The sequence below is a fragment of the Choloepus didactylus genome, chromosome 9, assembly GCF_015220235.1.
Source record: "Choloepus didactylus isolate mChoDid1 chromosome 9, mChoDid1.pri, whole genome shotgun sequence".
NCBI lineage: Eukaryota > Metazoa > Chordata > Mammalia > Pilosa > Megalonychidae > Choloepus > Choloepus didactylus.
Genome location: NC_051315.1, coordinates 59,290,577 through 59,306,471, shown reverse-complemented (window position 1 = coordinate 59,306,471; position 15,895 = coordinate 59,290,577). Strand labels below are relative to the sequence as shown.

Below are 15,895 nucleotides of genomic sequence, written 5' to 3'. Positions count from 1 at the left end.
TGTCAAATGCTTTTTCTGTGTCCACTGAGATGATCATACGCTTTTTCTCATTTATTCTATCAATATGGTGTGTTAAATTAATTGGCTTTTGTTTGTTAAAACCAACCATGCATTCCTAGAATAAACTCATTTGTTCATGGTCTGTTGTTAAAATTTTGTTAAGGCTTTCTGCTTCTATGATCATGAGAGAGATGAGTTTGTAGTTTTCTTTTCTTGGGATGTCTGACTTTGGTATTAGGATAATACTGGCTTCATAAAATGAGTTGAGAAGCATGCTTTCTTCTACAAATTCCTGAAAGAGTTTACACAATATTGGTACGATTTCTTCCTTAAACATTTCATAGACTTCACCATGATGTCACCTTTGTAGGTAAAAAGCTGTTGATTTTTCTTTATTGGAAGGATAATAACTATGAATTTAATAATAAACCAATTTCTTTACTTGATATAGATCTATTCAGACTTTCTGTTTCTTGAGTTAGTTTTAATAACATATCTTTCAAGGAATTTGTCCATTTTGTCTAAGTTATCAAATTTATTGGCAAATATTATTAGAGTATGTAGGATTTACAGGGATGTCCCCTCCTTTATTCCTGATATTGGTGCCTTCTCTTTTTCTTTTCAATCTAGGTTTAACCATTTTATTGATCTTAGCAGAGAATCACATTTTGACTTCATTGATCTCTACTGTTTCTCTATTTATTTCTTCATTGATTTCTGCTCTGATCTTTGTTATTTCTTTTTTTACTTACTCTGTATCTAATTTATTCTTTTCCTATCTTCATAAAGTGGAATCTTAAATAAATTACTTTACACATCTCTTCTTTTTTAAATATAAACAGTTGAAGCTATAAATCTCCCTCTAAGAACTGCTTTGGTGGCATCCCACAAATTCTATGTTATATTTTCATTTTCATTCATAAGATATTTTCTAATTTCATTGTGATTTCTACATTAAGTCATGAGTTCTTTAGAAGTGTGTTGTCTAATTTTCACACATTTGGGGATTTTCTATATTTCTTTCTGTTATTGATTTCCAGCTTAATTCCATTATGGACAGAAAACATGTTCAATGATTTAAATTCTTTAAAATACATTGATACTTTTTTAATGGCCTGACATATGCTATATTTAGTTAATGTTCATGGGCATTTGTAAAGAATATGCATTCTGCTGCTGTTAGGTGGAGGTCTATACGTGTCTATTAGATCAAGTTGGTTGACGGTGTTGTTCAGGTCGCTTTTATTTTAACTGAATGTCTGCCTACTTGTTCTATGCAATTATAGATAGAGAACATTGCAGTCTTTAGCTATAACTGTAGATTTGTCTATTTTTCCTTTCAATTCTATCAATTTTTGCTTCATGTAGTTGCGGCTTTGTTGGTTTGTGCATGTATATTTACAATTGTTATGTCTTCCTGCTCTATTGAGAGGAACGTTTATTTTCAATTGTAAAGCACAAATATAATTTTGGAAGAAGGGAACTATGATGGCAGGAAAACAGCAATATTTTTTCACCTTCTTCATGATAGGAAATCCAACACTGGATAAAATTAACAATGATCTACATAAACACTTTATTTTTCCTGGAATTTATAGGACACTTTAAGATTACTTGGCCTTTTCTATGAAGTAGATGTTGAGTCCAAATGTGGGTCAACAAAATGAGATGAACCTAACTGAGAAAAAATTATGAAAAAAGAAAAAAATGAAAGAAAAATTTCCCAGTATTTCCCATCATTTGACTCGAACAAAATAGAGGAGGGTGACTGCTAAACAAAGGAAAACTCAAGAGATAATATTTTTTGAAGATCAGAAAATAATTTGTTTTTCTAATTATTGTCATTTTCTAAACACTTTTAAGAAGCATTATGTAACAAGTGGGCATAGTAAAGAAAATGCAAATGGCTCCTAAATATGAAAAATGCCCACCTTCACTTATGTTAGGAGAAATGCAAATTAAAACTTAACTATTAGATTGGCAAAGATCAGTTTTATATCACACTAAGTAGGCACATACATATGGAAAATCTCAATACATTATTGGTGGTAATGTATATTGATACAACCATCAATGAAGGACACTTCGGCAATAACCATTAAAATTACAAATGTAATGAACATAACTGCTGACACAGATAATCACTTCTAATAATTTATCCTAAAAATATAATTAAAAACATGCAAAATAACATTGTCAAGGCATATATGCAAAGGATTGAAAATAACCCAAATGTTTATTAACAGGGGCTGAAGCAGTACATCCTGGTACATCACACAATGAAATAGTCTAAGCTTGTACAATGGAATGAGGAAGGTCTGCATGTATGGAATATGAATAATGATCTCCAAGATAAACTCTTAGTGGAAAAAAATGTAAGCTGTAGAAAAATCTGTTAAAAAAAAAAAAAGGAGGGTGTGGAGGTGCTAAAAGAAAATAAAATAAGCCAACTTGAAAGGTGAAATCACTGCCCTCCCCGCTAAGTGGGATCAGACACCCAGGGGAGTGAATCTCCCTGGCAACGTGGAATATGACTCCCAGGGAGGAATGTAGACCCGGCATCGTGGGACGGAGAACATCTTCTTGACCAAAAGGGGGATGTGAAAGGAAATGAAATAAGCTTCAGTGGCAGAGAGATTCCAAAAGGAGCTGAGAGGTCACTCTGGTGGGCACTCTTACGCACACTTTAGACAACCCTTTTTAGGTTCTAAAGAATTGGGGTAGCTGGTGGTGGATACCTGAAACTATCAAACTACAACCCAGAACCCATGAATCTCGAAGACAATTGTATAAAAATGTAGCTTATGAGGGGTGACAGTGGGATTGGGAAAGCCATAAGGACCACACTCCACTTTGTCTAGTTTATGGATGGATGAGTAGAAAAATAGGGGAAGGAAACAAACAGACAAAGGTACCCAGTGTTCTTTTTTACTTCAATTGCTCTTTTTCACTTTAATTATTATTCTTGTTATTTTTGGGTGTGTGCTAATGAAGGTGTCAGGGATTGATTTAGGTGATGAATGTACAACTATGTAATGGTACTGTGAACAATCGAATGTATGATTTGTTTTGTATGACTGCGTGGTATGTGAATATATCTCAATAAAATGAAGATAAAAAGAAAAAAATCAGCTGGCCATAAAAGTAAAAAAAAAAAAAAAGAATACTCTTTTTTGTAGTTTTTGAATTTTGAAAAATGTGATTACATTAAAAAATATATTTTTCTTTTCTATAAACTTGTTGCACTAAAATATTTATACTATTTTAAACCTGGAAAGATAAACAGATATATCGTTTTTTAAAAAAAAAAGTCTTTCTACCATCCTTCTTGTTCCCATTCTAACCAAATCTCAAATCTACTACCTTAGGAAAGCATTGGCCATAATATTTTATATATCTTACCAGAGTTACCTTATACATATATGAGCAAATATAATATCATTATTTCTCCCCATCTGCATTTAATTTAAGCTGTAAGAGGTGGCATATTATACAAGCTGTTCTGTACATTTCGTCTTAGTTATTTAATGTATTTTCTACTTCTTTCCATATCAGCACATAGAAAACTTCCTATTCTTTTCTTTTCTGCAGAGTATTCCATTGCACGGATAAGCTATAATTCATTTCACTGGTTTCCCACTGATGGACATTTGAAACATTTTCAATTTTTTTGCTTTCCCAGTATATCCATTCAGTCATCAGTAAATCATTCACCATATTACTAGACTAAAATAAACTTCTATAGGAGGGGTATTGATAGTTACATTGAGATCAAAGGGAATGTAACATGCAGGAGTATAGGTTTTTTTCATAGACTAACAGACTCAATACTAGAATGAAATTAACTGCTCAAAAATTGTTTGGGGAAGGCAAGGGGCAGCATAGCTTAGATGTTAATAGTGCAAATTTATCATCCAGACTAAATGAGGTCAAATCTTGGATGTCTTACTTACTCACTAGCTGTGAATCCTGAACAAGTTACTTATCTCTCAGTGCCTGTTTCCTCATCTTTAAAGTGATGGTAATAACAACTACTTCACTATTGTTGTGATGTTTTAATGAATTTATATGCCAAGCACTTAAATCAGGATTAGTTATCATTATTATTACCAATGGGAAAATATTTTGACAGAAAGTACAAGAAAAATGAGAGTTAAAGAAGTTATATTTGATGGCTTTGAACTTTTGAAGAGGGATAATCATGGGTCCCTGTGAGAATCTAATTACTTTTTTCCCAAGAAAATGCACATATACAGACTACTTAATAAACAATGCTGTGAAATGCAAAAATTACCTAAAGTCCCTGTATTAAGAAATCCAGGCTTAAAGGATAAATGAGAGATGTATTTAAGTAGTGAGAAAAGATAAGAGAACTATATAGGTTATACTGGAATACCACTATGCAGAAATAAGGAATCATCTAGAACTACATGATTAGGTCTAAATGGCATAATATTAAGAAAGATACAAGATTCACAGCACATACCAGTTAAGCGAATTAAACAACACAATATGCACTTCATACTGCTAGAAACATTACTTTTGAGAAGTAATGGATAAGATACCTTGTGGGGAAGAAAAAAGAATGACAACAGTAGAAGCATTATGCATGGACTTGTGATTATGGTGTATCATGAGCTGAGGAGTATGAGCACTGAATTCCATGCATGTGTACCTCCATCATTCCTTCCCCTCACCCAAAAAAAAAAGAAAATTTAAGGTAAGGAAATAAACAAAGGGACTAATATCAATAATGAGCAAACAAATCAGATAAACTCTACCTCTAACTGATTTATTAGCTTAGAGATGTCTTCATTCTTTAATTTCTTCATTGTAAAATGAGAACCAATTTTACAAACTTGTTAACAAATAACCGGACATAATAAAATGCTTTGTAATTATCTTTTAACAAATAAATGTTTGGTCCTTTCACACCAAAATGAAACAAGGGACTGTAAATGAATGACTCTTGATTAACTTCAAGAAATACAAAAGAAAACATTAAGGAAAAATTGTTGAATGAATAGATTTGCAATTAGGATCAAAGAGAACAAAAGAAAACATTTATTTAAATATTTTTTGGATAAAAATATGAGACATTAATAGGTGAAACAAAATAATTTAAATGAAAGAAAATGACATGAAGAAAATGTCAAATCCTTAAAAGTTAAAGGGTGCATTACACTACACCTGTATATGCCTTGATTAATAAAAAATAAGAAGCCAAAGTGAATAAAGTGTAAAAGCAGGCAAGTAGGCAAATAAAAACAATAAATCAAATGTATGTGTGTGCATATAAAAGTGCTTGTTTTATATAGATATAGTCACATACATACATATATACATTTAATTACTATACATATAAAAACAAGAAAAGATTACACAGATGACAGAAACCCAAACAAAAGGAGAACAAATCTCTACCTAATGCTCTAATCCTACTTTTCTCACTTCAGTCCAACAAACCCTTCAACTTCAATCTTCGCAAAATGTTTTCATTCTGTCTCTCATAAACCTTTGTATTTCCTTTCTTCTATTAACTGTACCATAAAAGTTCAAGTCTTTCAGTTCAGAACCCAAACAATGACTCTTCTTCCTTCTCCTTTGACTCCCACATGTCGACCTAGCTGTCAAATCCTGACTATTCTATCTGACATTGCCATAATCTATCTCAATACTCTTCTATTTCAAATATGTCTGTCCCCAACTGGTTTTTCTCCTCCCAGTTCCTCCATTTCTCACACCTCACAATCTGTCTCACACTAGAATGAGAGTTTTTTTCTCCTGAAATAAAATTTGAAGCAAGTCACAGCTTTGTCTAACATTTTTCAATGGTGCAAATTCCCTCACATAAAATTCAAGATGTGCTACAACTTCACTTATATCTGTCTTCCTGACACTATGTTGTAGAGTTCTTTTTCATGTACCCTATACAATGCATTTTTTCCTTGGTCCAAGCAGACACCTGGTGCTCCATTCTGGCATCACTGTAACCCAAACCCCAGACCAACCTCCAATGCCCAGCTCAAGAGAGTCTGATTAGGTACTTTCCAACTAATGGGAGAAAAATGCCCTCCAATAAAAACAAATGACAAAATAAACCATAAGGTAATGAGAATATAAAGAACCACAGCCTACGGCCTTTATATATGACACGCTTAAGGTTTCAAAGACCTGAAATATGATAAATGTCTTGATTACCACATCCAATTCCTGGGAAACAAATGGTAGATGATGTTGGGATCATCATCCTCTAAGCACAATTTAGTTTACTTTCCTTCTGGTTTCTTAACCTGTCACTCTTCTTGCCTATTCACATTGACCTACAGATTTATGAAAATAAATTAAACCAGTAGCAATTAATTCACCCATGTTTTAATATAGTTGGTTACAAATTAAACATTTTGTTGTTATAAAATTATATAAATGCCATCATGTCTCCAAACAACCAGCTTTCCGAACAACGTAACTTTAAAAAGGACATTAAAAGCAGATAATGATTAATAATAAAAATATCAGTAGATTGACTACTATAATCCTATTCAAGTACTGGGCATGTATTATCACTAACCTAATCCAAAACTATCCAAATATCCAATATTAGTAAAACTATCATGTACACAGGTAGATGCTAACAAACACATCATAACAATAGAAAATATTCTGAATGTTTATTCCTTTGAGGTAGCTTAACTTACTTTTATGACAGTTTTATACTGCTAGAGATATAGGTATTATACTATATATCAGTATTTTAAAAAAAATAGCTTATTATAAAAACAAGGCTCCCTACTGTCTACCCCAAATTATACCTGGCAGCTAGATAAATCTTCCCCAAAAAGATGGTGCTGAAGAAGGCTGGTGATTCTCATGAAAGGTAAGCAGAAGTCCTGTAGGTATTTTTCTATGGATTCAGGAGACCAAGCAATAGGGCTACCCTAAAATTAAAAAAGAAAATTTGAATAATTCATTCTATAATAGACATAGTTTAAAAATTATATTCATAATGGAAACAAAATCTAAATGTTTTGTTAAATAACTGCTATATCCAATCTAGGAGAGAGCATACCATTGCACACTCCTGAGTTCCTTCTTCATGATATAACTTTCCTTTAGATAGTTCACTTATCACAAAGCTCAATAACACTTCATAAGACTTTTCAACCTCACATGTATTCTGGAAAAAATCAAGATGTTAGTTACATCAGTCATTCAAAATTACAATTATTTAAAATTGGAAAGAACACTTTTTAAAGAGTAGAGTATAACTGTGATTGCATTATTTTTCAAGCATGTGAACGTCAGTTCTTCAAAATATGCTTAAAACAGTACACACACCTCTGGATTCACAGTGAAATTGGATAGCTGGTCAAAACTATTCGAAAACTTTTTAAAAACACCATATAAATTACATAATGTATATGTAAATAAACATAGGTAAATCATACCTTTTGACCCAGTAATTCCCACTCCTGGGAATTCTTCCTAAGGAAATAATCCAAAAGAAAAAATAGCTATATGCACAAGACATTCGTTACAGCTTTATAAAAGCAAAAAAAAAAAAAAACAAAAAACAAAAAACCACACACAAATTAAAAATGACCACCAAAGTGAGGCAGTTATCTAAATCATGGTAAATCAACAGGATATTTTTATAGTCAGTAAATATGAAATTTGAGATATATGAAAAATGCTTATAACAGAATGCAAAAGAACAAAATAAAAGTACGTATATGATTGTAGTGCTATAAATTATGTATGTGCAGAATAGAAGAAAATAGGGACCATATATTTTTTCCTTGTCAGTTTCCTCAAATTCCTTTAATAGAAATTATTTAAAAATTTAATGTAAAAATAAAATAGAAGAGCATACATTACATAATGTACAGAAAATTACATTAAATAACAGCCTACAACTTAATCAAGCTTAATGATTTTTATAAGAAAGGAAAAATAATGGATTTTTATAAATTCAAATTTATTTCAATAAAATCTTTACACATAAAGATAACACATTTTTTTTATATTTGCTGAGATATTAGAGGCTGTTGCAAATTACAGTAGAATATAAACTGGATAAAGAAATTAACTTTTCTATGATGTTTATTCTAATCATTAACTATATTTTTAAAATAATAAAATATAAGAATTGAGTAAAGTAAACATGGAATATAATCTTATCCTAAACTTTTAAGGCATTTATAATCTGGTCGAGAGTTTGCTATTTAGTGATATTAAGTCTATAGTTCTTCATAGTTTCCCATGTTACTGCACTGTTTTCAAATAGATTGTATTTACACTCCAAAATGTCATGCTTTGTATTTTCCATATCACCCTTTGCTTAACAAAAATCTGAGCAGTAAATACCTGCTAATTGGCTAATAAATTTATTACTGTAAAACTGGAGTTTGTGACTTGGAATGTGCTTGGATGCGTCTCTTTTAAAAATAAATTCTGTGCATTATCTTTACATTATGTATCTGCTTTCTGCCACATTCACTCAGCTGTGTTGTTACCATTTCCTAATTTTAAACTATAAAAACATCCCTAACTCTGTAATTGCTCTCCTTACATCTTGGGTTTCACCCCTACTGTTGGCCCAATTAATCAACATGATGATCACTTGTCAAATATGATGACCCATAGGTTATATAATTAGCGAAAATCAATATCTCACTGCATATCAAAACAGCAACATATTCGATTTTTAAAATGATTTAATCAAAATAATATTTAAATAGGCAGAGTTCAGTTAAGCTCAAAATGCAGAAAACTCAAAAGAAAATATAACCTGTGGACTTGCTACTTATTGATCAATGGGACCTATTTAAGGTTCTGAAAATGTAACCTGCCTAAAATCTTCCTAAATTCAGTATACTCATGAATAGAAGATTTACAGAATATAACAACAGTAAAGTATTTCAAGAAATAATAATTTATGTTCAGATCACCCCAAGCAAGTTATTGAGTGATAACAGCTTTTAAATCATCAATATCAGATACATTTTAAGCACTTCTTTTACATATGGCAGGTACTATGACAGATCAGAAAGTAACATACAGTGCAGCGTTCACTGCTTTGTATTGAAAACTCTCTCACCAGCAGAGAATTAGATGGGATAAGAAAATAGCTCAATTTCACACATGCAGAAGTCTTAAGAAAAGATTATATATAGGCAATCTCTGAATAAATGAAAAACGTATTCTTGTGAAACTTAAGAAAAAGGCTTTCTGGGAACATGGATGAAAGCCTCAGAATCAAGACCGGAAAAAACTTTTGGGAGAGGTGGCAAAGGTATGCAGATTAAAGAAAGAAGGAATCAAGGGTTGAGAAACACAAGAGAGTCTGTACTGGGTAGAATGCTTTGTCATGAATTACAGTACTTCTTACAAACTTTTGGGGATAATAGACCCTTTGATATATGCTGTATGCTATGGTCCCACTCCTCAGCAAAACAAAACAAAACCTCATTACCAAACTAACTTTAATACCCTTTTGAAAAGTTTACAGTGCCTATATTTTTATTGCCCCAGACAAGATTAGATCTGACAAAAATCTGTTTTCAAGATGTGACACCAAAAACACAGTAACAAAAGAAAAAAAATAAACTGGATTTCATCCAAATTAAAAACTTTTGTGCATCAAAGGACATTATCAACAAATTAAAATACAACCTACAGAATGGAAGAAAATATTTGGAAATCATATATTGGATAAGGGTTAAATATCCAGAATATATGAAGAATATTCTTTACTTTTGTGATTTGGGAGTGAACTAGTGATAAAAGTGAAAGTTATATCAAATACATTTCATGTATTTATAATCAGTTCTCTGTCCTTTGATACCCACAGATGTGATTTTAACAAAAACTTTTCAGTGAGGTTTAAAAACTCTTTAAGACTCTGTGAGACAATCAAAAAGCTCAACTTAGACTCCATTATTTTTCCCTAGAACTCTCCCCAAATAACATTCAAGTAATTTTCTTCTTTTACCTATCTCTAAGCCAAACCACTCAGCTAGTTCTTTAGTTCTCTTGTATCACGTGTTCTCGTCTGATTAAAAATACCTACATTAAACTAACCTTTATTTTTCTACATTGTCTACAAAATTTTAATTAAAAAAATAACTCCTTTGAATTTGCTAAGAACATATATCCTAACATGAAAAAAAGATACCATTTAAAGAGGAATAATTAAGGAAAGATTAGAATTTTTAAATTTTAAAGTGGTGAGTCAAAAGACACCTTTGGATTGTGATTTGGGGATAGATACAAGGAGAAAAAAAGATGGCAGGTAAGTAAAATAGGTAAGCATGCAGACATTTTATTACCCGCTCGCTGTGTCAGCACAATTTTTATAACTCTTCTAACTTTAAAGCTTACAGGGAAGGCAAAACAGAACTGTTCAAATATGAAGGGATACAGGCCAAGATTTATAGATAGATGTAAAAGGCCTCATTGCATAAGGAAAACATTTTTAACTTTCTTTAGCCTAAAAGGGCTCCATTTCCAATTAAAATACCATTAATAACTCATTTTGTCTTTCAAACATTTAATCTCATTCATTCATATCCCTACTTAAATGAGTTTACCAAACTACTAAATGACAAATTCAAGCAAGAGACTAACCTTTTTGAGAGCTCCCACGTGTTTCCACGCTGACCTGTCTTCCTCGCTGCATTTAACTGAAAGTGCCGCAAGAGCCTGTGTATACAGTAGTGTAAAAAGCACCTTCACAATGCAGGTGAAGTGGTCTATAAGATAAAAAGAATATCATTACTTCTTTGGAATCTAGATATTTTATACTTAAGATAATTTCACAAAAGTGCTTTTTCTTGCACATATAATTGGTTTTTGTTCAACACTGAAGTAATTAACACAATGAGATTATATGCTGTTAGATTTGTGACCCAACAGATCTGAAATTATAAAAGCAAAGTTACTCTAGTCAAACACAGAATATGTAAATGAGAGGCATTTAGCATAGTGGGAAGCATGCTCTGTCTTGAAGACCAGAGTGCTGATACCACTCAACTTTGAAATAGCTGTGTAATCCTGGTAAATCCTTTTACTCGTTATTTACTCCTCAATAACAAAATCTAAGTTTGAGTGTTTAAAACCAACACTCCATCTATATCCAAAGAACATGAACTAGCTCTCAAAAAGTAAAACAACAACAAAATCTGATATTTTAGGCATTCTCAATGACTTTCAGAATTCAGTGAAAACTGTAACAATACAAAAACAATAGTAACAATATGCAAAACGCCTGGCAGCTTCTTGTGCACTCGAGATACTTAATAAACAAAAGTGTAATAATCATAGTTAATATTTATATGTCTGATAACTTAGAAAATTTCCTCAAATGTCTCATTCAATTCTCATAACAGTCTCAAATGAGCAACTGAGCCTTAGAAGGATGTGCTGGATATAACAAAGCTAATAATCATCCATGTTTGAACTTGAATCTATGTAGATCATTTAATTTCAGATACAAAAATCCCCTCTATTATATTATGCTGCTTCCCCAGTAAATGGTTACTATCATTTAATCACTTGCTGAAGTCCAAAACTTGAAGGTATCCTTGACAATTTCCTGTCTCTTTTGCCCCATATTCAAACAATCACCAAGTCCTGTCAATTCTACTTTTCCACCACCCTGGACTGAGTTACCACCCTTTCTTGCTTAGTCGTGTAACTGCAGTCTAATTGGTTGTGTTGAGATTCCCCAAGACCTCCCAGGTTTGATGACTCCGTAGAGGACTCACAAGGCTCAGCATATAGTTGTACTAGTGACTATGATTTATTACAGCAAAAGGAAACAAAGTAAAAACAGCAAAGCGGGAACACTTCATGCGTTAAAGTCTAGAGGAAACTTCCAGAGTCTTCTCTCCAGTGAATTCACACAGGACACCCTTAATTCCCCAGCAATAGGTTATAACAACATGTGTGAAATGTCTACCAAGGGCATTCATTACAACTATATTCGTTTTGAAGCTGCTAAAACAAATACCATTCAATGGGTTGGCTTAACAACAGGAATCTATTGGCTCCCAGTGTTGAGGCTAGGAGAAGTCCAAAATCAAGGCGTCAGCAAGGAATTACTTCCTCCCTCAAGACTGGCATTTTGGGGGCTGACTCCCAGTGATCCTTGGTTGTTGGCTTTTCTGTCACATGGCAGTGCACATGATAGCGTCTCCTTTCTCTTCCAGGTTTCACCGACTTCCAGCTTCTGGCTGCTCCTTATGGCTTCTCTCGTTTTGTCTCCAAATTTCCTTTGCTTATACAGATTTCAGCCATATTGGATTAAGGCCCATTCTCATTAAGTTTGGGCATACCTTAATTGGTAACATCTTCAAAGGTCTCACTTACAAATGGGTTCACTCTCACAGGACCAGTGGTCAGAATTTGAACAAGCCTTTTGTAGGGTACATGATTTAATCCCCAACAGAGACTTGTGGGGGACATGATTCAATCCCCAACAGAGACTTAGTACCCAAGGATTCTATTGGGGGTTGGTCACATAGTCACCCTCTGCCTAGCACGTACGAAGATTCTAGACTCTTTTTTTTTTTAAATCAACTATCTCAAAAAAAAATTTTTTTTAAAACATGCAATTAAAAAAAAACAAAACATTTTAAACAAACCATAACAAGGGAGTAAGAAAAAGACAACTAAGATAACTACTTTACTTCCAACATGTTCCTACTCTACCCCAAGAAAATAACCTAATATAGCAACATTTCTGTGAACTTGTTCCTACCATACCCATCAGAAATTAAAAGACCATAGTCATTCCTGGGCATTCCCAGAATGTTAAATTTACCCACGATAGCTTATCTGTTCTTAATGGGTTATCGTTCCCCCTTCCTTAATTGCTCTCTATCACTAGTTCCCCTACATTCTACATTATAAACTATTTGTTTTACATTTTTCAAAGTTCACATTAGTGGTAGCATATAATATTTGTCTTTTTGTGCCTGGCTTATTTTGCTCAGCATTATGTATTCAAGGTTCATCCATGTTGTCACATGTTTGATGACATCGTTCCTTCTTACAGCCGTGCAGTATTCCATCGTGTGTATATACCATATTTTATTTATCCACTCATCTTTTGAAGGACATTTGGGTTGTTTCTATCTCTTGGCATTTGTGAATAATGCTGCTATGAACATTGGCATGCAGATATCTGTTCGTGACACTGCTTTCAGATCTTCCAGGTATATACCGAGAAGTGCAATCGCTGGATCAAAGGGTAACTCTCTATCTAGTTTTCTAAGGAAGTGCCAGACTGACTTTCAGAGTGGCTGAACAATTACACAGTCCCACCAACAATGAATGAGTTCCAATTTCTCCACATCCTCTCCAGCATTTGTATTTTCCTGTTTGTTTAATGGCAGCTATTCTAATTGGTGTGAGATGGTATCTCATTGTGGTCTTAATTTGCATCTCTCTAATAGCTACTGAAGCTGAACATTTTTTCATGTGTTTTTTGGCCATTTGTATTTCCTCTTCAGAGAACTGTCTTTTCATATCTTTTGCCCATTTTATAATTGGCTGTCTGTACTGTTGTCATTGAGTTGTAGGATTTCTTTATATATGCAAGATATCAGTCTTTTGTCAGATACATGGTTTCCAAAAATTTTTTCCCATTGGGTTGGCTGCCTCTTCATCTTTTTGACAAACTCCTTTGAGGTACAGAAACTTCTAAGCTTGAGGAGTTCCCATTTATCTATTTTTTCTTTTGTTGCTTGTGCTTTGGGTGTAAAGTCTAGGAAGTGGCCGCCTAATACAAGGCCTTGAAGATGTTTCCCTACATTATCTTCTAGGAGTTTTATGGTACCTTTATATTGAGATCTTTGATCCACTTTGAGTTAATTTTTGTGTAGGGTATGAGGTAGGGGTCCTCTTTTATTCTTTTGGATATGGATACCCAACTTTCCCAGCCACATTTGTTGACAAGACTGTTATGTCCCAGTTCAGTGGCTTTGGGGGCCTTATCCAAGATCAGCTGGCCGTAGATCTGGGGGTCTATCTCCGAATTCTCAGTTAAATACCATTGATCAATGCGTCTATCCTTGTGCCAATACCATGCTGTTTTGATAACTGTGGCTCTATAAGAAGCTTCAAAATCAGGGAGTGTAAGTCCTCCCACTTCATTGTTCTTTTTTTAGAGTGTCTTCAGCAATTTGAGGCATCTTCCCTTTCCAAATAAATTTGATAACTAGCTTTTCCAAATCTGCAAAGTAGGTAGTTTGAATTTTGATTGGGATTGCATTGAATGAGTAGATGAGATTGGGTAGAATTGACACCTTAATGACATTTAGCCTTCCCATCCATCAACATGGAATATTTTTCCATCTTTTAAGGTCCCTTTCTATTTCTTTTCATCGAGTTATGTAGTTTTCTTTGTATAGGTCTTTTACATCTTTGGTTAATTTTATTCCTACGTACTTGATTTTCTTAGTTGCTATTGAAAATGGTATCTTTTTCTTGAGTGTCTCTTCACTTTGTTCATTTCTGGCATATAGAAACATTACTGACTTATGTGCATTAATCTTACATTCCGTTACTTTGCTAAATTTGTTTATTAGCTCTAGTAGCTGTATCGTCGCTTTCTCAGGGTTTTCCAGATATAAGATCATATCATCTGCAGACGATGACAGTTTTACTTTTTCTTTTCCAATTTGGATGCCTTTTATTTCTTTGTCTTGCTGGATTGCCCTGGCTAGCATTTCCAGCACAATATTGAATTACAGTGGTGACGGCAGGCATCCTTGTCTTGTTCCTGATCTTAGAGGGAAGGCTTTCAGTCTCTCACCACTGAGTACTATGCTGGCTGTGGGTTTTTCATATATGCCCTTTATCATATTGAGGAAGTTTCCTTCAATTCCTACCTTTTGAAGTGTTTTTATCAAAAAGGGATGCTGGATTTTGTCAAATGCTTTTTTCAGCATTTACTGAGATAATAATTTGATTTTTCTCTTTTGATTTGTTAATGTGTCGTAATGCATTGATTGATTTTCTTATGTTGAACCATCCTTGCATGCCTGGATGAACCCCACTTGGTCATGGTGTATGATTTTTTTAATGTGTCTTTGGATTTGATTTGCAAGTATTTTCTTGAGAATTTTGGCATCTATATTCATTAGGGAGATAGGCCTGTAGTTTTCCTTTTTTTGTAGCATCTTTGCCTGGTTTTGGTATAAGATTGATGTCAGCTTCATAAAATGAGTTAGATAGTGTTCCATTTTCTTCAATGTTTTGAAAGAGTTTAAGTAAGATTGGTGTCAGTTCTTTTTGGAAAGTTTGGTAGAATTCCCCTGTGAAGCCATCTGGCCCTGGGCATTTATTTGTGGGGAGTTTTTTGATGACTGATTGGATCTCTTTCCTTGTGATTGGGTGGTTGAGGTCTTCTGTTTCTTCTCTGGTTAGTCTAGGTTGTTCATATGCTTCCAGGAAATTGTCCATTTCCGCTACATTATCCAGTTTGTTGGCATACAGTTGTTCATAGTATCCTTTTATAAGTTTTTAAATTTCTTCGGGATAACAGTAATGTCACCCTTCTCATTCATTATTTTGTTTATATGGGTCTTCTCTCCTTTTGATTTTTTCAGTCTATCTAGGGGCTTGTCAATCTTGTTGATCTTCTCCAAGAACCAACTTTTGGTGTTATTTATTCTCTCTATTGTTTTTTTGTTCTCTATGTAATTTACTTCTGCTTTAATCCTTGTTATTTCTTTTCTTCTACTTGGTTTAGGATTGGTTTGCGGTTCATTTTCTAGCTTCTTCAGTTGATCCATTAGTTCTTTGATTTTGGCTCTTTCTTCCTTTTTAATGAATGTGTCTGGTGCTATAAATTTCCCCCTCAGTACCGCTTTTGCTGCATCCCGTA

General features: G+C 33.4%; 1 protein-coding gene across 4 annotated transcripts in view; it reads right to left on the bottom strand.

The window, feature by feature from the left end:
- UBR3 (ubiquitin protein ligase E3 component n-recognin 3) overlaps positions 1-15,895 on the bottom strand; it is a 364,711-nt gene that overhangs the window by 27,344 nt on the left and 321,472 nt on the right. For all 4 annotated transcript variants that reach the window (XM_037850484.1, XM_037850488.1, XM_037850485.1 and 1 more), the window contains exons 33-35: positions 10,630-10,754; positions 7,070-7,177; positions 6,813-6,938 (exon numbers count right to left, since the gene is read on the bottom strand). In XM_037850484.1, the coding sequence (XP_037706412.1) occupies positions 6,813-6,938; positions 7,070-7,177; positions 10,630-10,754 (359 nt within the window). The remainder of the gene's footprint in view (positions 1-6,812; positions 6,939-7,069; positions 7,178-10,629; positions 10,755-15,895) is intronic.